The 24,669-nt window shown below is 45.6% G+C and overlaps 1 protein-coding gene across 2 annotated transcripts in view; it reads left to right on the top strand.

The window, feature by feature from the left end:
- SMARCAL1 (SNF2 related chromatin remodeling annealing helicase 1) overlaps nucleotides 1–24,669 on the top strand; it is a 56,633-nt gene that overhangs the window by 24,684 nt on the left and 7,280 nt on the right. For both annotated transcript variants that reach the window (XM_088827729.1, XM_055397785.2), the window contains 5 exons: nucleotides 500–565; nucleotides 8,923–9,063; nucleotides 12,381–12,599; nucleotides 19,311–19,381; nucleotides 23,590–23,692. In XM_088827729.1, the coding sequence (XP_088683855.1) occupies nucleotides 500–565; nucleotides 8,923–9,063; nucleotides 12,381–12,599; nucleotides 19,311–19,381; nucleotides 23,590–23,692 (600 nt within the window). The remainder of the gene's footprint in view (nucleotides 1–499; nucleotides 566–8,922; nucleotides 9,064–12,380; nucleotides 12,600–19,310; nucleotides 19,382–23,589; nucleotides 23,693–24,669) is intronic.

The following is a 24,669-nucleotide window of genomic DNA, read 5'->3' as shown; positions in this document are numbered from 1 at the left end:
CGAGGGAGGAGGTCAGCCCCTGACCTCCAGGGAGCCATAGCCCAGCAGGACAGACAGAAGCACACGCAGATCGTCACAATCTATCCCAGTGCCTTCAGAGATGTGGGAGCCAAGGAGGCGCTCAGGGAGGAGAAGGAGACGGCACACACCGGGCAGTAGCACCAGGGACAGCACAGGGCACACCGAGGTCCTCAGCACACTGGTTAGTGGGAGGTGTGTCTTAGAAACCAGCAAAGAGGTTTGTTCAGTGCAGCCAGTTAGGTGAGCAAGGCAGGGGCATCGCCAGCCCCACTTTGCAGGTGGAAAACTGTCCCTCAGTGATGAAGCGGCTTGCCACAACCTTGCGGAGAAAATGCCCAGAGCCTGGTCCTTAGCCACGCCCACAGCCATCTCCCTGAACAAGAAGGGCGATGCTGTACCAGGGTCAAACTTGACGTGGGCTCTCTCTCCATCCACGCAGGGTTTGGCCTTGTCCACTTATGTGACTGTTTCTTTACAGGATGAATCCCACTTCCTCAAAAACATTAAGACTGCCCGCTGTCGCGCAGCTGTGCCCATCCTCAAGGTGAGTGCTGCCGAGGGCAGGCTTGGTGCCTGAGCCCACAGGGTGCTGAGATGCACTGTGTTTTGTTTGGGCTGGGCAGGAGTCCAAGGGGAGCAGGGGCTGCAAGTCTGGGGCTGCAGGCCATGGACATGACTTAGCCTTGACTCAGGGCATCTCTACTTAGGACTTCGGTCCCAGGTTCACTTTTCTTCCAAACATCCTGCTGAGGAGCTAGTGGTGAGTGTAGTTGTCTGTCATACACAAAGACCTGTTGAAGGTCATGGGTCGGGTCAGGATTCACTCCAGACCCTCCTTGGGGTCCTCCTGGACAAGGCAGAGCTACAGCCTCAAGCAATGTCCCATCTTAAACTGTTCAGGAGGACCTGCCTGTCTGCTCAGTGGTTTGCGGGGTAGAGCTCTTTGCGGGGGTGCTGGGAACCAAGGGCAATCAGTTATACAGACTCAGAACTAAGTGTGGGTATCAACTGGGTATAGTGGGTCAGCCACAAAGCGGAGCCCTGCTTTATAATGATTAGTTAGTATTATTAATTTGTAATAATTCATAATATTAATAAGATGATACCGTTTTCTGGGGCCATCCTAAGGCCGATTTGTTAACAGGAAGGTCAGCTGTCCACATCCTTTTCTGGGATGGTCTGAGCCTGTGCTGCACACGTTTTCTGCTTGAGTCCTGGCTTCCAAGCAGAAGGGGTGTGTGTGTGTTGTGTGTGTTTTGTGTGTGTGTGGTGCAGCTTTGAGTCTATCCGAAAGCATTCCATTCTCATCTGCAGTATAAGTGCCATGTTGCGTGTGTCACACACTTTGGTGTCTTTTTTTGTGTGTTCCAGTCCCTCCACTCCCAACAGGGGGAAAGCCCCAAATTTCCTTCCATTTTTTTGTAGTGAGCTTTTTCTTCCTTTAGGAGAAAAATACTGTATAATTGGAAAAGTAGCCTTTTTTTCTCATAACAAGGTGAAAATATCTCACAGATGTCTCTGGAGCAATCTCCTTTGATTTGTATGAACTGAGCAAACAAAAGTGCCTGTTTATCTTGGGCTCTACTAAAGCAGCCTTTGGGTTGCACCATCGTTTTAAAACTGCAGCTTTTATTGCCTAAAGAAGCTTTATTGTACTAAGCTGGAGAAAACTAATATGCTAAATGTTGGTGAAACTTACTAGCACTTGAAAATTTTTTCTGACTGCCCACAAAACACACTCAAGTATCTACTCATTTCAAGTTTATTTTGCATTCAAAATAACTGGTAACATGATACATCTTCCAAAGCAGGATTGTATTTGCTTCAGACTTAAAAGTACTTTACTTAAAAGCTTCATTCTCTGTTCAAGTTACTTATAAATGTTTATAGGTTGAGAGCCCTTTCTGTACACACATAAATGAAATGTTTTTCCAAGAGGGGTGACCCTTGTTTTGGGAGGTTTTAATATGTTTTCTTTTGAAAAATGTTAATAGACTTTGGTTCCGTGGTTCCAATATTAGAGCCATAACTAAAATTAAGTCTGTAGCCTTGATTGTCTAGACGAAAGAAACTGCACAGTAGGTAGATGCTATCATTAAAGATACACTGGGAAAGCTCGTTAGCAACTGTCTTGTTAATTCACTCATCACCTGGCAGGCAAGCCGGACTTAAATATTGGTTTCTGAAGTATGTGCTTCTGAGCCAGACCTTTTAAACAGTGTTAATATTTTTCGTATCTTGGGTATATTTCAAAGTGACACGTTTAAAGCAAATTTTTAACTGCAAACTCGTACATATTACTCTGGATTTGCCGTAGAACTTTGGTGAATTAACGTTTCAAAATAGGACCCGTGAATATAGCCTGTTCATGGGTGGCTCAAAGCCTTTGTCATCCATAACACTGACTTTGCATGCTGCTGGACTGTTGGCGCCTTTGAGTGGGGGTGGAGGATGAGGCGTCCTGTGTTAATTCTGTTGATCAGGCCTCTGCTGTCATCTCTCTGCTGTATTTTCGTCTCGATCACAGTTCCTCGACCTTGGCACTGTTGACATTTTGGGCTGGTAATTCCTCGTTGTCCATAGGGCCGTCCTAGGCACTGTATCAATAGGCTGTTTAACAGCATCCCTGGCCTGTACCACTAAATGCCACTGGTACCCCCAGTTGTGACAACCAGAGTTATCTCCCGATATGGCCAAGTGTCCCAGGTGGCATGTGAAAGTTGCTCAGTTGTGTCCGACTCTTTGCGACCCCATGGACAGTAGCCTTCCAAGCCCCTCTGTCCATGGAATTCTCTAGGCCAGAATACTGGAGTGAGTAGCCTTGCCCTTCTCCAGGGTATGTTCCCAACCCAGGGACCAAACCCAGGTCTCCCACATAGCAGGCAGATTCTTTACCAGCTGAGCCACCAGGGAAGCCCAGGTGCAGGAGGAGGGGAATTATGCCTCCCCATTTCTCTTGAGAACCATTGATCTAGATGCTCTAAGGAAATGAGTCAATCTAGGTATTTTTTGGAATAAGAAGAGAGTTGGGAAGACGTAAAATAATGCCTTTGAAAAGCCACATAAGGGCCTAATTTAATACCACTTGACTATTCCCCTCACTCCACTCGTGCATCTCTTAGAACTACATTCTGTTAATTAGTATGTCAAGATTTTCGGCAGATGTTCATGATGAGGTAATTAGGTTACATCCCACTGTCTGTGAGACAGCCAGGCCAGAGCATGTGGGTTTCATGGATGGAAACAACAGCTGCATGCAGAGGACGTGTTGTAGGAAATTGGTGTCATTGTACCCTGGGAAAGGTGGCAATCTTCTTTCCCTCTGGCACTGTTTTCCTGGGCTGCTAAACACAGTGGTTCTATTTTCATTTCCTGTTGACCCTTGAACAACGTGGAGGTTACTCCGCCTTTAACTTGCTTATAGCTAGTTGGCCCTCGTATCTGCGGTTCCCCCACATCCTCAGATTCATCCGTGTGGTTGAATTTTCAACCTGCTGTTGACAAATATCTGCTTAAGTGGAACTGTACAGGTCACACCCATGTTGTTCAGTTGTGTGAAAACAACCAAGACAGAAAGCTATAGAGAACAAAACTAAAACTAAAATCATCTTGAGACTTCCCCAGTGATCAGGTGGTTAAGACCAAGCTTCCACTGTCAGAGGGGTGGGGGGGTGGGGGTGGGACGGTGCCCTGGTCGGGCAACTAGAATCCTGAATGCTGCATGGCATGGCCACAAAAAAAAAATAAGAGAATCACCTTTCATCCCTCCCAACACAGAAAACCTCTGTTAATGGTTTGGTTATTTTTTCTAACATGTCAGTTGTAGGACAAGATCATTTTTAATGGCCTTAAGAGCATTCTGTGATATGGATGCATCCCATAATTTAACCCTTACTGTGGGACACTGTTTAGCTGTTATAAATAATTCTGCACGTGAACACCATCCATATATTCATAACTTGTATACCTTGTCCTCTTAGGACAGATTCCTACATTCAGAATTTCTGGGTAGTGATTTTACCTCTAGATCAGTTCAGTTCAGTTCAGTTCAGTCGCTCAGTCGTGTCCGACTCTCCGCAACCCCATGAATCACAGCACGCCAGGCCTCCCTGTCCATCACCAAATCCCGGAGTTCACTCAAACTCATGTCCACAGAGTCGGTGATGCCATCCAGCCATCTCACTCTCGGTCGTCCCCTTCTCCTCCCGCCCCCAACCTTTCCCAGCATCAGAGTCTTTTCCAGTGAGTCAACTCGTCACATGAGGTGGCCAAAGTATTGTAGCCTCAGCCTTAGCATCAGTCCTTCCAATGAACACCCAGGATTGATCTCCCTTAGAATGGACTGGTTGGATCTCCTGGCGGTACAAGGGACTCTCAAGAGTCTTCTCCAACACCACAGTTCAAAAGCATCAATTCTTCGGCGATCAGCTTTCTTCACAGTCCAATTCTCACATCCATACATGACCACGGGAAAAACCATAGCCTTGACTAGACGGACCTTGGTTGGCAAAGTAATGTCTCTGCTTTTCAATATATTATCAAGGTTGGTCATAACTTTCCTTCCAAGGAGTAAGCGTCTTTTAATTTCATGGCTGCAATCAGCATCTGCAGTGATTTTGGAGCCCAAAAAAATAAAGTCTGACACTGTTTCCACTGTTTTCCCATCTATTTCCCATGAAGTGATGGGACCAGATGCCATGATCTTTGTTTTCTGAATGTTGAGCTTCAAGCCAACCTTTTCACTCTCCTCTTTCACTTTCAACAAGAGGCTTTTGAGTTCCTCTTCACTTTCTGCCATAAGGGTGGTGTCATCTGCATATCTGAGATTATTGATATTTCTCCCGGCAATCTTGATTCCAGCTTGTGCTTCTTCCAGCCCAGCGTTCCTCATGATGTACTCTGCATAGAAGTTAAATAAGCAAGGTGACAATATACAGCCTTGACGTACTCCTTTTCCTATTTGGAACCAGTCTGTTGTTCCATGTACAGTTCTGACTGTTGCTTCCTGACCTGCATACAGGTTTCTCAAGAGGCAGGTCAGGTGGTCTGGGATTCCCATCTCTTTCAGAATGTTCCACAGTTTATTGTGATCCACACAGTCAAAGGCTTTGGCATAGTCAATGAAGCAGAAATAGATGTTTTTCTGGAACTCTCTTGCTTTCTCCATGATCCAGCAGATGTTGGCAATTTGATCTCTGGTGCCTCTGCCTTTTCTAAAACCTGCTTGAACATCTGGAAGTTCACGGTTCACATATAGCTGAAGCCTGGCTTGGAGAATTTTGAGCATGACTTTACTAGCATGTGAGATGAGTGCAATTGTACCTCTTGATAGCGCCCTCTGAAATTCAGTCTGACCATGCGTCACCATCTTCACTCCCGCTCAGTCCAAATCGTCACACAGTCTCTTTCTCTATGTGACCTCAGCCCTGAAGGGTGTCAGACTTTTCCCTGTTGAGCTGTGAGGTGTGTGTTTGAGTTTTCTTTAGTGGCATTTAATTTATAGTGCTTTTTATTGTTAAACCAGTTAGATTATTCCTGTAGAGAAAGAAAGAATCCCACCATCCTTCCGAATAAATAGGTGTTTCTCTTTCTCTGTGAGTGGAGTCCTTTCATCTCTGTTGATTGGCTAGACCAGATGAGAATAGTGATCTCATTAGGTGTATGAGCTTTTTCTTTTCCTTTTTCATTAAAGCAGTTTCACCAGATGGCATATTCAAATAGTACAAAGGACTGTACAGTGAAAAATAACTTGTGCTCACCTTGAATCCCCAGTCCCTTGGTTTAGTTCTAAAAATTGGTCTGTGCCCATGTCAGGACATGATGTGTGTTTCCTATCTCCCTCCCTGGGGTAGTCTACCACTGTTTTTTACCTTTCTTTTTCCCCTTGATGATGTATCTTGGTAATCATTCCATTTCATTACCGATGACAGGATCTCATTCTCACAAGTAGTTTTCTACTGCATAAATCTGCCGTAATGTGTATCATCCGTTCCCTTTCGATGGAATTGTAGCCGTGCTCTGGGTGTTGTATGCAGTACTACATGCATGCTGAGTTGCTTCAGTCGTGTCTGACTCTTTGTGACCCCATGGACTGTAGTCCACCAGGCTCCTCTGTCCATGGGATTCTCCAGGCACGAATACTGGAGTGGGCTGCCATTCCGTTCTCCGGGGATCTTTCTGACCCAGGGATCAAACCCGAGTCTCTTAATGTCTCCTGCATTGGCAGTTGCGTTCTTTACCACTAGTGCCACCTGGGAAGCCAAGCACTCTTTCAGAGCAAGTGAAGTGTGTTAGTCTCTCATTTGTGTCCAGCTCTTTGTGACCCTATGGACCATAGCTTGCCAGGTTCCTCTGTCCATGGGATTCTCCACGTAAGAATACTGGCATGGGTAGCCATTTCTTTCTCCAGGGCATCTGTCCAACTTGGATCGAACCCGGGTCTCCTGTACTGTGGGCAGATTGTTTACTGTCTGAGCCACCAGGAAAGCCCTGTGGCCATCTTTTCATTGTGCTATAAAAGCAGGGAGTAGGAAACCCAGTCTCTCTGCGTTCTGAAGAGATGGCTCTTTGCCTCTTCAGGTCAGAGGGGGAGTGGTATCGGCTGGAGGGCCTGCTCTCTCCCCCAGGGTGATCAAGCCATCTGAAGAAGGAATCCCCTGCTTGTGAGAATCACCTAACTTCTCTGGACACTAAATAGAAATTCTTTTTTTGTTTGTTTGTTTGCATTATTCCATTGTGGGTTTCTTGGGTTCAGTAAGAGTTAACTTAAGGCATTCAGTTTAGTGTGGATTTGTGTAGCTGTATGCATTTCTACTTTCCTAAACTGGAAGTTCCAGAGGTGGAGGGTGACATCTAAACCTTGAGCAGCCGGGCATGATCAACGACCTTACGCGTGACAGTGATGACAATAAGCGTGTTGGGGCTGAACGGTTTAAATCATTCCATAATAGATGAGACACCCTATTGGTTTCTTTTCAAAGCTGGCCTGTTTCATTTTCCATAATGCTGCCTCTGCTTTTTAATACCCACAAGCATCCATTTTCATCAGTCCCATCACGCCCTATAGGGTCTGGACAGTATATGGGAACGCTGACTCCATATTAACTCTGGCCTGTAACTACCTGGCAGAGAACCCTGGAGTTAATTTCCATCAGCTAATCTGTGAGCTGCTACCCAGACTCCATCCCCAGGCTATAGCAGCGGTGATGACAATGATGTGGGGAATAGGTTTGGGATGATGAGCTGATTTGCTCTTACTGATAAGACTTTTCATTTCTCCCCGTTTCATTGAAATAGTCTTGAGCCAAGGCAAGCGATGCTACAGGCGTCATTCAAGAAGCTCATTGTTATTTTAATGAATCTACATCAAACCTTGCAGGAAATTAGAAGGCCTGGGTAATTGAACTGTGGAAAATTATAGCTGGAGGAATTCATAGCTATCCTGTCATAATGGAATTAGGTATTGGTGGTTGCTCAGAGGGCAGAAGTGCATCTTGAGAAAGGTATATATTGTATATTTATAAAGAATCATTTTTCTTCCCTCTGTTGCACCTTTATTTATTTATTTTTATGAGGCCATGTATCCACCTGAAAACCTAATTTCCTCCCCTAGATGATTGACTGCATGCAATTGCCTGATGCTGCTGGCATTAACTCAGGGTTACAGTGGTTAGCAAGCTGTTTCTCGACAACTGAGCCCCACAGTAGGGTCCCTTCCCAGAGCTGAAATGGATTTTACCTCCAGTGATCTTTGACCATTCTGCGTTCTAATCCAGTGGGGAGTGTCTCCTTTTTTTTTTTTTTCTATCTCACCCTCTTTCTCATCTGAGTAAGAAGTAGGATTTGGGGTCTGATCTCCTTGGGTCAGGTGGATGTCACGGTAATGAGGAATCTGAAGCCTGTCATTGGAATCGACCAACTATTTAGACCCATCCTGCCTTTGGCTGAGCAGCCTGCTGCAGGCCTGGACTGCATTTAGGGGAGATGGATCCAGGTCCCACCTTTTAAAGTCCTTATTAACTGCAAAACGAACTTGAGTCAGGGATCTCCAGGCTCAAAGCATTGTGCAGCTGGTTAGTGACACTTTTTTGGTTGCTTTTTCTGTTTTTCCTCTAAAGAAAATCAAATAGAGGCTTAACACACGGGCCATCGCGGATTCTTCCTCCTGGGAGTGAGAAAGGGCTGCTCCTAGGTGCCATTGTCTGATCACAGGTTCTGCGTGGATGTCAGAAATCCATCCTGGAAAAAGTCCAGAGCTGCGGCAGTCTCCCATGCATCCTTTCCAATGCTGGATTCTTCATGTTTACTCTGCCGTCCCTAGGACACTGGTTAGCTTCCTTGTGAATGTTTTTCGGCATACTGTGAATACGTACTGAGTGCCTACTTTGTGCAAGCCACTGTGCTACAGAAAATCAAAGGGAACCCAGCTCAGTCCTTGATCTCAAGAAACTTGCAGTCTAGTTGAGGGAGGCAGACAAGATAGAACTCTGTTCACGGGGCTAAGTGCTTAAATAGATATGGACCGAGGGCGCGGCCAAGGCAGCTTGGAAGACGACGCCCAGCCTCTTACAGGGGTCCAGTCGTGAGGTTCTCGGAGTACGCTTGCTCTTTCTCTCTATCGTGGTACCTTCACTTAGAGATCCCAGGCTGATGCCACACAGAGCCCTGGAGTGACGCCAGTCTTAGTGTGTTTGGAATTTAGATCTGCCTTGGATCTAAGATGAGTGAACTTGGGAAGCACCTACGGTCCAATTGCCAGAAAGCAAAGGTCTTCCTTCCTGCGGGATTCCACAGGATATACTGTTCCGGGGTCATCGGCTCCAGCTTGTAGTGAGAGGGTGTTGGGGACGTGCCCTGCATGGCCTCTGTGTGCCTCGGCATCTTTGGCTCTTTGTGTTCTAGGTTGCCAAGAGGGTGATCTTACTGTCGGGCACACCAGCCATGTCCCGGCCGGCGGAACTCTACACGCAGATCCTTGCCGTCAAGCCGACCTTCTTCCCGCAGTTCCATGCCTTTGGACTTCGCTACTGTGGCGCCAAGCGGGTATTTATTCTCCATTCCCTCCCTTCCCCACCCACCCTTCACCCTGATTGTCACACTTTCCTTTTTTATTATTTTTTTAACACCAAAAAACAGTTTGTATTGGGCTGTAGCCAGTTAACAATGTTGTGATAGTTTCAGGTGAACAGTGAAGGGATTCAGCCACACAGATACATGTATCCATTCTCCCCCAAGTCCCCCTCCCATCCAGGCTGCCACATAACACTGAGCAGAGTTCCGTGTGCTATGTAATAGGTTTTTGTTGGTTATCCATTTTAAATACAACAGTCACACTTTCCTTCTGTTCCTTCTTTTCGGCCATGGTGTGGTCAGAAGGGACTGGCCATGGAGCTGGATTCAGATTTTAGCTCTGCTTCACCCCTCACTCTGAACTTGGAGTGTCCTCTATGGTAAAACAAGAGCAGCCCCTCCTAGTTCTAATGCTCGATCGTATTTTCTGGTCAAGCAACCAGTGGGTGGTGCACAGGTGCCTGGAGCTCCGAGAGCCTGCAGCTCTTGCCTGACTGGAGGGCACTGAGGTGAGCTTAGGTGAAGACAAGGTCCTCCTACTTGGTGCACAGAAGGCAGAGGACGCCTCTGAACAGGTGGAGTGGGGAGTGTGGTCTTGGGCTGCCCTGGCGGGCTCGCAGCAGTGCACCTTGGCTCATAGATGTTGACTTATGATGGTGAACCGTGTCTGGTCCGCAGGCCAGAAGCCTCTGACCTACCGATTATTTGTCTGTGAATACAGAGCCAGAGGAGCGGCTGCCCCTGGAGCTGTAGTTCACAGAGCCGCAGTCCACACAGCTTCTCTTCTCCAAAAAGGGCAGAGCAAACCTTATAAACACAAATGCTATCATGATTTCTAAAACCTCAATTTTTTTTTTAATTGACGAAAAAATTTATGATGTGGGAAATAAAAGAGTGAAAAAAAAGTCAGATGCCAAACTTCCCCCTTTACTGTCTGAGCCACCAAGGAAGCCCTCAGACTTCCCCCTTAGTTAATCACTCATTCTCATGCCGGCTTCTTTCTTATGGGTGGGTGCGGCTCTAGCTGGACCCAAAAGCCTCATTACTTCAGACCTCAAGGATTCCTGTTTGGTGACCAAATCACAAATATGCCAAGCTGCTGTTTGCATGGCTGGCCCTGACACTGGAGAAGTGGCTGCCCCCCACACCACCTGAGAGAGAAGAGCCTTGCTGTGCAAGTTCATGACAATAAAAAGATCGTCTGTGTTATTTTAAAATACTTACTGAAAAGAGAAAAGCTTTCCAAATACTTTAAAAATATCCACTTATATTCAAACAAAGTACTTATCTTGTAACTTGTGGAGCCTAGCAAAGTTAATTGCACACCATTTTTAGCTGGTCACTGAGGCAAGAAATTTCTGTCCTTGAACATATTTAAAGCTGTGCACTTCTTTAACTAAGTTTCCCTGTGGATCAGTCCAAATTAGATTGGACACGGTTGTCTTGATCACTCAAAACTCCCATGTGTGATTTGTACCTCTGTCCTCTTTGCAAACGATCAACTTTCTGCAAAGGATCTTCTCCTCCTCGACCGTCTGGTCCCTGGTGGTGTCTTGTTGAGCCAGGGGTGGTAGGAGCTAGAAGCTGAGCTTATTGCCTTTACCACCACACCATCCCTCCCTGTGTTCCTGGCCACCATCTCCGCAGTCCTTCACATCCTCAGATTCACCCTTTTCCTCCTCCTTGCTGCCCCAGCACCCAAGAAAACAAAGTTAGTACCTTCCCCATCTTTGTATCCTTCCTTCCACTTAGACCAATGTGTCCTTCCTTCCACTTAGCCCAATGCCTGCTCCCTGATAAGTTTTCAGTAAAGCTTGCTGAAGTGTAGTTTTTCTGTATATTAAAACCTTTGGTATTATCAGGTTTTAACCTACAAGATTAAGAGCTGATAATATTAGAATGTTGGAGCATGATACCTAAATTAATTATGATATCTATTTGTTCCTGACATGATTTTTATATAATGCAGCTAGTAGGCCAGATCTACTTTTTTTTTTTAATTGTGGCCAGATTCTTGCAATAAGAGAAGCCACTGAAGAGAACGCCCCATACTGAGCTCATTTTCAACCCCATGTTGTGAAGGCATTTGCTGAGAACTTCCAGTTGATTTCAGAGCATTTTTTTTTTTTTATAAAAAAAAGAAAGAAGCAGTTTTTGATCATTTTATTTCTCTACCTTTGACTGTCTCTTCCTGTTCCCAGTTTAGCAAAGGACACCTGCCACGTCTCCACCATTATACTAGGTCCACTGGCCCTCGAAAATGAGCAAGCCTAGCCCCTGCCCACGGCGGTTCACAGTACAGGGTGGGGTGAGACAGGAGGGAAAATGAGCAGCTGAAACCCTAAGGCAGCAGGCACCCTGGCTCCCTCATTTTCTGCAAGATCGTAGAAGTCAGTGCCATTTCTGGTAGGACTGTTAGTGAAGGGCAGGGTTTTTCATTGGTAGCGTCCACTCTAGCTGTATGGCAGGAAGTAGGCATTCTCACTCACTGCCCCCTGTGAGATGCTGGATGAAGGAACCATTTTTATGAAGGATGGCCTGGGTGCTCTAAAACCCACCTCTGGTTTCAATCCGATGCAGCTGCACCTGTGTTCTGGGTTCTCCCCTTCTGCCCCCACCACTGTGGCCACTGTGATGGCATCCACCAGGTCGTGCTTGGTGAAACCCACACTGGGGAAGAACAGCTTTGTAAATCCCTGTTAACACCATCAGATAAAGATATCACAGCATCGTCTATTACCTTGGGCAGTAGGCTCTGTGGGGGAAGCCCTGAGGAAGAGTCTTTCTGCATTTGATGTATAGGAAGAGCCTGACAAGCTGAGTATCTCATTTGTTCTTTTTTTTTTTTTAATATTTATTTATTTGGTTGAGTCAGGTCTTAGTTGCAGCATCTAGTTTCCTAACCAGGGATCAAACCCAGGCCTCCAGCATTGGAAGCAAGGAGTCTTAGCCACTGGACCATCAGGGGAGTCCCTCTCGCTTGTTCTTGAATGTAACAGGCATCAAACCACTTAACATCTTCCCTTTGCTGCTGAAAGCTTAACACCAAATTGTGGGATGCCATAATACACTTTTTTGGTCCACCTCATTCCCAACTTTGTTTTTCCCTGTTCCCTTCCTATTTCTCATTTGTGTTCCTGGAGGTTTTATTCATCCCTCAAAGCCAGCTGAAGTTCTGCGAGCAAGGCCAGGGGAAGGGAACGTTGTGAGGAAGTTGTCCCTAGGGGCCGCAGCCCTGTCCCCAGGTCCTGAGGAGTCTCACGGGCTGCGTCTTGGTTCTACCTCCACAGCAGCCCTGGGGATGGGACTACTCGGGCTCCTCCAACCTGGGGGAGCTGAAGCTCCTGCTGGAGGAGGCGGTCATGCTGCGACGCCTCAAGGGCGACGTCCTCTCCCAGCTCCCAGCCAAGCAGCGCAAGATGGTGGTGGTCGCCCCAGGCCAGATCAACGCCAGGACGAGAGCCGCCCTGGATGCCGCCGCCAAGGAGATGACCACCAAGGACAAAACTGTGAGTCAGGGCAGCAGATGGGGATTTGGAAGTCCACGTGGGCACTGCCGTTCCTTCTCAGGAGGGGCACCATAGGGGTGACCAGAGTCCCCTGACATTGTCTTTCTGTAACCTCTCCCTACCTGCCAAGGCCAGGGTGGTGAGCCTGCTTCATTTCTCAGCCTACCTGGTCTGCTTCCCAAATCTCTCATGAGTTTTCAGCTTTCTCCTTGGGTAGATCACTGTTGATGGACAGTCATAAAAACAAACCCCAGGGGAACGACAGGATGGTGATACATATTCTGAACGCCTCAAAGAAAGTTGGAATTTGCATTTGGTGTGTTTTGAGGGTACCTCTGCCTAGTCACAGTTGTTAGAAATTAGTCCTAAGGGCATCTGGTGTACGTGTTAACCCTCTAACCATCCCATGTCGCTTGCTGTAGTCGAAGTAACAAATTAACATTTATATAACAGAGTTTTCAAACCTTCTTACCCTTCAGTGCTTATTACAGTCATTTATGGTTGGCAGGCAATGGCATGCCACTCCAGTACTCTTGCCTAGAAAATCCCATGGACGGAGGAGCCTGGTGGGCTGCAGTCCGTGGGGTCGCTAAGGGTCGGACACGACTGAGCGACTTCACTTTCACTTTTCACTTTCATGCATTGGAGAAGGAAATGGCAACCCACTCCAGTGTTCTTGCCTGGAGAATCCCAGGGACGGGGGAGCCTGGTGGGCTGCCGTCTATGGGGTCACACAGAGTCGGATACGACTGAAGTGACTTAGCAGCAGCAGCATGGTTGGCAGGAAGTTGGCACCTCCATTTTATTGAGAAGGAAACTGAAGTTCACAGAGATTGGGATTCAACCAAGGTCTCACACCTACTCCATGGCAGAGCTGAGGCTGTACCCAAGCCTGTTAGCTTTGTATTTTAGGGCTCTTTCTACTACGGTGGCTTTATCTTTTCAAAACACTTTCATTTCATATCTGTCTTTAGTGTCACACTGTGCTAAGTGCTATAAAGTAATCTATACCAGCTCCGTTTTTGTCCTCATGGGATAAAAACCTTGCAATTTTCATTCCCAAGAAAATAACAGTCATTGACATTTTTTGACATTATCATAAAGCATTATCTGGGCTTGGTATTACCCTGTATACAGAAACTTAGATCTAAATGAGATACCAGCCTCCTGGGAGAGCACAAAATAAATAAAATGACAAGAGACAGAATGTGTGATTCTTTTTTTAATGTTATCTTCCCATGTGATGAGCAAAACTGGCTAGGAGCTTTTAAGAAACAGTGTAGGATTTTGCACTGATATTAATACCTTATCCAGCTGTGTTTAATTTATGCTATATTATACACAGTAATCTGGGTGGCCTGGAGGAAATGAGCAGGCATAATCTCTTTGCCGTGGAATTTTCAAATAAAGTTCCATAACATCACTGTGGACATACCGACCAGTGGTTCTCAAATTATATTTCCATGGAACTACGAGAAGAACTAAGGTGTTCTGTTGCTAGAATCAGTGTCAGTGGCCTTTTCCATTCATTGAGATAAAAACTCAATGAATGGAAATTTTTTCTTGATTTTAAGCTTTTTCTTAAAACTTTCTTAAGCCATTAACAAGTCTGCTAACTTGTGCCCATCAGTGAAATCTACCAAACAAGAAAACCAGTGAACATGTATAGCATATACTATTAATGGAAAAAATTCAGATGCATGTTATTTTTAGATGCAAAGGTATGAATGTTTATAAAGTGCTTTATAAAGCATTTTAGTTCCTTGTATGTGTGGTGAAAGAGAGTATATCAGTATTTCGTGGGCATCTCCAGAGAACAGCCTTGCCTGTACCAGTTCACCTCTTGAGCCAGGTGGAGAGCAGCCAATGTGGACAACTGACAAAGCAGTCAGTGGGGATTTGAATTGAGGAGGAAAGTCATATTAAGTGGTGAAGAGGCAACTGTCAATTGTGCCGAATAGCCAAAAAAATGTATGGGAATCTTGAACTTAGTGCAGCAAGGTTTGAAAGGATTTTTTAAACTTTACGCCAGTGTGCATGGTTAGGTGAGTGGCCCTTTATGATTTCAGGTGTAACCTGCATGTTTGATTTCTGAATTAATAGGGGATGATGTGAAATTGACTAGGCTGAGCCATGGAAATCAGGAATATTGGATGTTTATAACTCCCTGTGGCTATGCAGATCTCTTAAACTCTTTGGGATTTGTTGATATTTTCTTCCTTGAAAAGGGAAGCCACATCCTGCCTTCTAGGCTTGGTGCTGGAAAAGTACGAAGGGTTGGTGGCAGTTGCTCTGAATCCCACCTGTTGTGTGATTGTTGTCACTGCTTCTTCACCCCAGAGTCTTAAAGCTATTTTGCAGATTGTGAAAACAAACTCTAAATTGCATTGTAATTCTTCAAGAATCCAATGGAGAAGAGCCCTTGAGTTCTTCTCAGTACAGTGCTTGAGAATTGCCCTGTGCTTCCTTGGTGTCTTGGGAAATTTAAGTTTGTCTTTAAGAGAGAAATTGAATAGATAAAGATTGCTTTCAGCATGATGCTAAGATACTGTATTCTTTTTGATAGGATAAATTCTTGAAAAATGTTGTTTTCTCTTCTTTACTATAAATTCATTTTTTATAATGGAAAATCCAGGTAGCAAATGAATTTATGAACGTGAACCTTTAGAACATCAGAACCTTTCTTAGCATAAAGCCACAGATTTGGTGCGTTGCAAACCATGGATCCAACTGGGAGTAGTCCATCCCCCACTTAACCCAGGAAATAGAACCAGTGTCTGTGGGACTTGGACCAGATGGCCATCAACATGCCTTCCAAGCCCTGACTGGCTGTGAAATCCTAAATTGAAAGAGTTAAACTGGAGAATCATGGTTTTGTGGGTTTAGTCTGTGAATCTGCAGAAAGGACCCCACCACCCCCATTTTTCACAGTGACTCTGCAGCCCCAAGTTTCCCTGAGATTTTACACATTATGGTGGTTCAAGCAAAGCACTGCTAACCTGTCAAAGAGTGGTTCTTTCTTTGTTCCCTCACATCTTCCCACCCAGAGGACGACATTTTTTGAAAAGCTTTAAATCGCAGAAGCCAAGGTGAAGCAGCCAATTTGTAAAACATAACGTACAGCGAAAGCTTTTTCTCATTTTCAGCTGAAATAATAGATAGCTTTTCACCGGCTAAGAAAAGCCAACTCTAATCATCCTTTGTCTAAAGCCGTTTTTTGATCAGCAGGACCAGGAGCAGAAAAATGGAACTGGTCCACGCAGACTTCCTGGGGATGATATCAGCTCACCTTTCTGCCGTTTGACAATCCATTCAAATTCCCACACAGAGAAAGAAATTCAGAACCCCAGTGGATCTAATTTAATAAAAGTCTAAGAGGCAGGAACAAAGAATGCAGGTTATTTAAAATTTCCCAGTCCAGGGCTGGCAAAAGAAGTAAGACAGTTATTGGGCTAATATTATGTCTACTCAGTTTGGGGCGCTTCTTTTTTTTTTTTTTTAAGATAAACTATTGATTTCTCCTACATTAAAAATACAGCAGATATCTACTGTATAAAGTCTGATAAAGAAAAGTGCTTATAATATGTAGCATTAATTAAATGTTTTTTTATCACTATACTATAAAAAATAAATTGACCCATCTTTTGATAATTTTGGCATATATCATTTGGGTATTTTCTTCCATTAAATCTGTGTATTTTGCTTTAAAACGTTTATTATTTATATATCAATATACATATAACTTATATATGTAATGAGCAGCATATGTATTTTACTTTTTTATTTTTAATTGGAGGAGGTGGTGGTTGTCATTCAGTCACTAAGTCGTGTCCAACTGTTTGTAACCCCTAGAGTGCAGCATGCCAGGCTTCCCAGTTGGAAGATAATTGCTTTATAATGTGTTGGTTCCTGCCGCACAAAAGCATGAATCAGCCATAAGTATACATGTATACCCCCTCCCTCTTGTGCCTCCCTCCCAGCCCATCCCACCCCTCTGCGTTGTCGCGGAAGACAGGGCTGAGCTCTCTGTGTTGTATGCTGCCTTCCCACTCGCTACCCATCCTGCACATGGGAATGTGCATGTTTCAGTGCTGCTCTTTCAATGCACCCCACCCTCTGCTCCCCCCACTGCGCCCACCGTTCATTCTCTGTGTCTGTGTCTCTGTTCCTGCCCTGCAAATAGATTCGGCAGTACCATTTTTCTAGATTCCATATGTATCCATGAATATATGATATTGCAACATATGTATTGTAAAAGCAGAATTGGGATCTTACAAACATCCATCGAGTCAGGAAGAAAGCAAGTCACAAAACTGTATCTGTGCAGTTTTCAGTGTTGTATGTTCTTTTAAAGCATAATATTTGAAGACTGGTTTTCCCCAACGGCTCAGCAGTAAAGAACCCACCTGTTCAGTGCAGGAGATGCAGGTTCGGTCCCTGGGATGGGAAGATCCCCTGGAGAAGGAAACGGCAACCACTCCAGTATCTTTGCCTGGGAAACAGAGGAGCCTTGCAGGCTACAGTCCATCTGGTCGCAAAAGTGTTGGACAGGACTGAGCAAGTAAATAACAACAATAATTTGAACACTGCAGAATATTTTCTCACATGTCTATATAATAATTTTGTCAGTCTTTGTAGTTGGACATTTATTTCCGTTTTTCACTATTCTAAATGACACTACACTGAAAAAGCGGTTTACATCTGAATTTGTGTCTGTTTCTATCCTGAAGATAGATGTTAAGGATTGAGTTGCTGTATCACAGGATAGGGAGTCCCTGGAGGCTTAGATGGTAAAGAAATCTGCCTGCAGTGCAGGAGGCCTGGGTTCAATCCCTGGGTCGGGACCATCCCTTGGAGGAGAGCATGGCAACCCATACCAGTAATCTTGCCTGGATAATTCCATGGACAGAGGAGCCTGACAGGCTACAGTCCATGGGGTTGCAAAGAGTCGGACACTACTAAGTGACTCACACAGACACACATCACAGGATATGGGCATATTTTGAAGACTTTTGCTACATACTGACCAAAAGGGTGAGCCCAGTATACCATCTCCCTAGCCGTGTGTAATAAGAATGTTTGTTTTCTCACACCCACATCAGTTCTGGGCATGTTAAATCTCAGGGCAAGGTTTCTGAAAGTGCTTTTTTACCATCTCTCCATCTGTTTTGCCCTCTCCTTTTCTAATAGCAGATGTGGAGTAAGTGTGGGTGAGGGGAAGGATCTGACAGGAGTCTCTGAAGGGACCCAGGGGTTTATTTTGTGGACTGAGTGGGATGCAGTCTGCTCGAGGCATGCACACTACCGGTGAGGTCGCCAGATGGGAGCCTGACGCTGTCAGCGTGTCCTTCTAGGGATGCGTTCGGTTGGAGAGCCTCACCTGCTGCCGGGGGCTCTTTGAGGACACGAGTGGACCCCATGTGAGCTTGTGGGCCACACACAGAAAGTTGTGCATGTGTCTGGAGCCTCATCGGAGTCCTGACCACACCTAAGGCTGAGAAACAAGGCACACGCACCCCACCCTGACACACACACACACACAGAACCGCGTTTGCCATGAGTTCCTAGGAAATTTGAGTTGTTAAATTGAACTGCTGCCACAAAATAGGATCAATGGTGGCCACCACCATGGCACACATGTATAAAATGAAATGGACCTGCTACCCCGTCGGTGCCCCCATGGATTCCTGTGGTTCTTGGGTCTCTTTCTTGTTTCTCGTCAAGACCTAGACGAGAGATGCTGTTTAAAGCCAAACAACAACTTTGACCAGGTAGCTTTTCTCCTCGTCTTGTGGTGTCCATCATTTAAGGTATGTCCCACTGTGGCTGCTTCTCTGAGTTATAATGAGTTCAGGGCCATGGGTGTTATTACTGCTGGGTCATCTCTTTGTCCCATGAGGGAGCTGCCGTGTCAGTCACTGGCCTCACAGGGCCCAGGCCCAACCATGGGAGCATCTGTAAACCCACACTGGAAGGGGATGGTGGCTCTACCAAGGCCGGTAAGAGTACCTGTCATCTCTGGGAGCCCAGGAGCAATGGTAAACGTTCTCTCATATTATTATGAAACTATTTAAGCACCTCCTGTGTTAGCATTTCTTAGTGGGATTTATTTAGATGCAAACAGTAAAGAACATATGGTTTCTTCTCGAGGGAAGTCAGTTGCCTTATGGGGAGACACGCCAGAGACACATGAATAACAGTATTGAGATGATACTTGAATACAGTGGGAGTCAGTTGGAATTGATTCAGCACGTCTTAGAGGTGAGCTCAGTCAGTTGGGTATGGACACAGCTTGGCAGGAGGAAAGGACTAGGGGAACTTCTTGGACCAGTGTCACATGTAAGTTGTCACCAGACTGCAATACCTGTAGTAAACAGGTGTGCTTAGCAAGGCTGCCTTTCAGCTGAGCACCTGAGCTTGGTATGGATGTTGAGGTCCCACCTGAGATGTCCTTCCAAAGAGCTTGTATGTTCCTTGCCTCCTTGAATTCTCAAGACAGCTCTCAAAGGCTGACGGAGGAGCTATAACGCCATGTCTCCCAGGGAGCAGACAGTTCCCACAGCGTGGCTAAAGCAAGCGGATAAGTCAGGGACTCTTGGCTCTGCCCCATGATATTGGGACCTATAAAGCTTGTGCTGGCAATAATTACATCAGTCTGTTGCAGAGTTCTCAGAGTGGGAGACTTTAAACCCTCCCTTTCTCTTTCCACAGAAGCAGCAGCAAAAAGAAGCCCTCATTCTCTTCTTCAATAGAACAGCTGAAGCCAAAATCCCAACTGTCATGTAAGTGGTCACCAAGAGTCACTTCTCTCTCTCTCTTTTTTAAAAAGAAACACCTGTTACCTTAGTCCATCAGGATGGCTTTATTGTTCTGTAAGAAATGATTGTGTTAGTCACTCAGTCATATCCGACTCTCTGCGACCGCATGGACTGTAGCCCACCAGGTTCTTCCATCCATGGAATTCTCCAGGCAAGAATACTAGAACGGGTAGTCATTCCCTTCTCCAGGGAATCTTCCCAACTCAGGAATTGAACCTGGTTCTCCTGCATTTCAGGCAGACTCTATCATCTGAGACTTGAATCCTAGTTGCCTTGAATATACAGTTTAAGGCACCACAGCCTCATTGCTCAGGAGGCATAAGTAGGCTGATAGCTGGAGCACCTCCCGGATGTGACCGAGGTCCCTGAGTGATCCTGTCTTAACCCAAGTGAAGTGGAGCTGTGGCCACTTCCAAGGAGGGCAGAGTGACCCAAACACTGAAGCGAAGTGTTCCTCTGCTGAGAACTGTGCTCACTTGCCTGTAGGAAGAAATTAGGGGTTTCATAGAAGACTTAGAAGCTGCCTTTCAGAGAGTCTCTAGTCTTCTCCAAAGACATGTTTCAGCCATCATTTACCTAAATAAGAAAGAAAGTGAATGTCAGGGTTTGTTCGAAAGATACGGGCAAGTGGCTATTGTCACATTTGAGTCTCCTTCCGCCCTTTAAACTAAAGCTGAAGTGATCATTTCTGTCCTTAAAATTATTCAGTGACTTGAAAAAAATTGTCTGCTTTTGCTAAAGAAAGAAACCCCCACCGCTTTTCACATATTACTGTGATAGAAGCTTGAAGTGAGTCTAACAACGTGCAGCTTGCCTAATTTTTATTGTTTAACATTCGTATGAGACTCCAGCAGGATAACCGTCCAAGTGATTAGGTTACAGTGAAAGGAATTTAGCGTGGGTTGAGTTTCGTGGATAAACTCAGCCATGCAGCCTACCCGGCCCCTCACTCAGCCCCCGCATTGCCCAGCCTCCCTGGCCTCTCCCTCTGCATCCTCATATGTGGTTGGAGAGTGAGTTCACCTCATTGTTCCAATTGCAGGCTCTCCACAGAGAGCTTCTCTCTCAGACACCATCCGGAATTGCCCCCACCAACCCATTTCTCATGTACCGCTGGAAAACAGATGGCAAGGGTGTCAGCCCTTCCTTTCCTGTCTCAGCTTGCGACCTACAAAACCCAGGGTCCCTTGAGTGCTGGCTCAGAGTCACCTATTCCCCCTAGAAATTTAAATCTAGCCGTTTTTCCATCTTGTAAAGAAACTTTGGTTATTCCTTGACTTAGTATGGTTATGCTGCTATAACAAAACTGTCATAGGCCATGTGCCTTAACAAACAGGTATTTCTCACAGTCCTAGAGGCTGCTGCTGCTGCTGCTAAATTGCTTCAGTCGTGTCCGACTCTGTGTGACCCCATAGAGGGCAGCCCACCAGGCTCCCCCGTCCCTGGTATTCTCCAGGCAAGAACACTGGAATGGGTTGCCATTTCCTTCTCCAATGCGTGAAAGTGAAAGTGAAGTCGCTCAGTCGTGTCCAACTCTTACCGACCCCATGGACTGCAGCCCACCAGGCTCCTCTGTCCATGGGATTTTCCAGGCAAGAGTACTGGAGTGGGGTGCCATTGCCTTCTTCGGTCCTCAGTTCAGTTCAGTCGCTCAGTCGTGTCCGACTCTTTGCGACCCCATGAATCACAGCACGCCAGGCCTCGCTGTCCATCACCAACTCCGGAGTTCACTCAAACTCATGTCCATTGAGTCGGTGATGCCATCCAGCCATCTCATTCTCTGTCATCCCCGTCTCCTCCCACCCCCAATCCCTCCCAGCATCAGACTCCTTTCCAGTGAGTCAACTCGTCACATGAGGCAAAGTCCTAGAGGCTAGGAAGTCCAAATTCAAGGTGCTGGCAGATCCAGAGTCTGGTGAGAGTTCTCTTCCTGGCTTGTAGACAGCAGTCTTCTTGCTGTGTCCTCCCTTGCAGAAGGGGCACGGGTATTCTTGGGGCTCTCTTTTGTAAGAACACTGGCTCCATCTCCTCCCACAGTCCCCAACTCCCAATACCATTACACTGTGTGTGTGCATGCTAAGTCTCTTCAGTCCAGCTCTTTGACCCTATGGGCTGTAGCCCATCAGGTTCCTCTGTCCATGGGATTCTTCAGGCAAGAATACTGGAGCGGGTGGCCATTTCCTTCTCCAGGGGATCTTCCTGACCCAAGTATCGAACCCTCATCTCCTGCATCGGTAGGCAGGTTCTTTACCACTAGGGCCACCTGGGAAGCCCGAACCATCACACTGGGGGTTAGGATTTCAATATATGAGCTAGTGGGCAGGGACAAAACATTCAATCCCTAACATATCTTATACATACTTTTTCAAAATCCTGTGATAAATTATAAATAGTGATTTATAGTTTCCAACAGTTCTGACATCTATTAACTTATTTCACATTTATAGCCTCTTCGTGAGATCAGTAGAATAAGTTAAAATGTAGAAACTGAGTAAATCTCATGTAAATCTTTAAACTTCAGAATCACACAGCTAGTAAGTAGAAGTTAGATTATAAATCTTAAAATTCCAATTTCCTCTGATAGTTGCTTTTCTTTCTTTTTTTTTTTTTGCTATTGTTGGTTTTCATTTTAATGGCCATCTTTCAATATAAAGCCAAGGTTATTGTGGTTGGCAAATAATTCCAGCCTGGTAGCCTAGGGACGTGAGGAAGGCAGAGCAGCGGTACCACGTCTGAGATGCAGAGGGGAGAAAAGCATTAGGAAAATTGGGGGCCATGGTGTTTATGGCCTGAGCAAGTTGATTTTATGGCCTTGTGACTTTTTGATGATGTAGTAATAAATGTTTTTGCTTATATCATGGCAAATTTTATGTCTCTCAAACTAATTAGATTCTATTAGTACCAACAATTCACAGATTGAACTCAACTCCATACCATAGTTGACCGTAGTGTTTTTTTAAAATAATTCTTAGATGTTTAGAAGACCATCCACTTACCTTTTCACCACCTGCCCATACTGTGATAGGAAGCCTTAGAGATTTGACCTCTAAGGAGAGCAGTGTCTGTTCTCTGCCCAGACACCCATGTGTGTGTCCTGTCCACTGAGGCTCCCCTTCCTGCTGCCTCTGCAGGGCGCTAGTGCCAGGGCAAGCCTTAGCGTCTGCTGACTGAGCGACCCTTCTCCCTGCAGCTCTCAGGGGTCACTGCCTTCCTTTAAGGCCACAGCTAAAGATAAGGAGCAGAAAGTCAAGAAAACAACGCAATGGATAGGGACTTGCCTGGTGGTCCAGTGGTTAAGACTCTGAGTTTCCAATGCAGGGGGTGTGGGATCAATTCCTGATCAGGGAACTAAGATCCAGCGTGTCCCATGGCACAGCCAAAAAGTAAATAAGAACAATAAAATTATTTTTTAAAAAATAAGTACTTAAACCCACAGTGGATGGAGAAGAGAAATAAAGGGAGGGAAAAAGACCCCGTAAAGAAGGCCTTTTTACCCCCAATTCCTTGGCCTCGAAAAGAATTCACTTAACACTGCCTTAACTGCAGGCCCTGGCGTGCCGTCTGATGTGGAAGGGAGCTGGAGAGCTATCCCTGACCCATCTCCCGAGTATGAGTACATGCTCAGTGGTGTCTGACTCTTTGCGACATGACTCCTCTGTCCCCCAGGTTCCTCTGTCCATGGAATTTTCCAGGCAAGAATACTGGAGTAGGTTGCCATTTCCTACTTACTTCTCAATACTCCACTGCCAGAAATTTGATTACTGTCAAGAATCCCTTAATCCCTGCCCGGGCATTTTCAGATCTATAGACAGCACTTCAGTTTTTATTGAAAACACACTTGAATGATAGTAGCAGCCAAAGTGAAAACTGTTAATTATCTAGTATGAGCTCAGGTTATTAAGAGTGTTTCAGAAACATGTAAAAACATAAAGATACTTATTTGTGTTTGGGAGATGACTAAAAAGTATGGAAGAATTCTGTCCATGGCAGAAGATGACTTCCCTACACCTTCTGAGGGCGAGAGGGAAAGGTCAGCTCTCAGGAGAGGGAGTGGATGAGCCAGGGAGGCAGGTACCCCAAAGGTGTCTGCCATAGATGCAGTCATTTTTCTGTAACTAACTTCAGTCGGATTGCATATGTTTTCAATTTATTGTTGTCTTTGTTAAATGCAGCGAATATATCCTGGACCTGCTGGAAAGTGGACGAGAGAAGTTTCTTGTGTTTGCACACCATAAGGTGGTTCTGGATGCAATTACTAAGGAGCTTGAGAGGAAGGTAAGCACCCTTTGAAATTCAGCACAGGATGCTTTTCTTGTTTGTGCGTTGGCTGCTGAGTTGTTTTGAGCAGGCTGAGGTCAGATCTGAGCAAGGCACTGAGATGACGTTTTCCGGAACTGTTGCTAAAGGCTTTCTGAAGGATTTTTCTTGCTTTTAGAACCATGACCATGTTTGTTTTAACCCATCTTTTAAATTTTTTTAAAATTTTTATTGCTTTGAAAGTGAAAATGTTAGCTGCTCAGTCGTGTCCAACTCTTAGTAACAACATGGACTGTAGCCAACCAGGCTCCCCTGTCCATGGGATTCTCCAGGTGAGAATCCTGGAGTAGGTGGCCTTTCCCTTCTCCAGGGCATCTTCCCGACCCAGGGATCGAACCCAGGTCTCCTGCATTGCAGGCAGATTCTGTACTGTCTGAGCCACCAGGGAGGCCTTACTGAGGTATAATTATAGGTCCATGTGATCTGTCTGTACATGCAGTGACTGGGATGAGTCTCTGGGCAATGACGCTGAGCAGAGACCACAGCCCCAGAGTTTACATAGTGTTTGACTCTGTATAGCATTTCTGACATGGAACATTTTAGAAATGCAGGCCAGATTAGTCGGGACCAGGTGGGTGAGAGGGAAGCAGGAGGGAAGTGGGCAGAGCTATAAAAGGGCCACGGAGCATCCCTGTGTAGTTAGAACCATTCACTGTCTCCACTGTGAAGGCAGATATGTGAAAACCCACCTGTGGGATAAAACTGTATAGAACACACACACATGAGTCTCAGTAAAATGGAAAATCGAATACAGTCAGTGGATTGTATCAAAGTCAGTCTCCTGGGTATAATATTGTGCTATAGTTTTACCAATATTGGGGTTCCCTGGTAGCCCAGATGGTAAAGAATCTGACTGCAATGCAGGAGATCTAGGTTTGATCTCTGGGTGGGGAAGATTCCCCTGGAGAAGGGAATGGCTACCCACTCCAGTATTC

Source organism: Moschus berezovskii, chromosome 2 (genome assembly GCF_049115385.1).
Source record: "Moschus berezovskii isolate FMDL1 chromosome 2, NW_MosBer_1.0, whole genome shotgun sequence".
In the NCBI taxonomy this organism is placed as follows: Eukaryota; Metazoa; Chordata; class Mammalia; order Artiodactyla; family Moschidae; genus Moschus; species Moschus berezovskii.
This window is presented reverse-complemented; position numbering and strand designations above follow the sequence as displayed.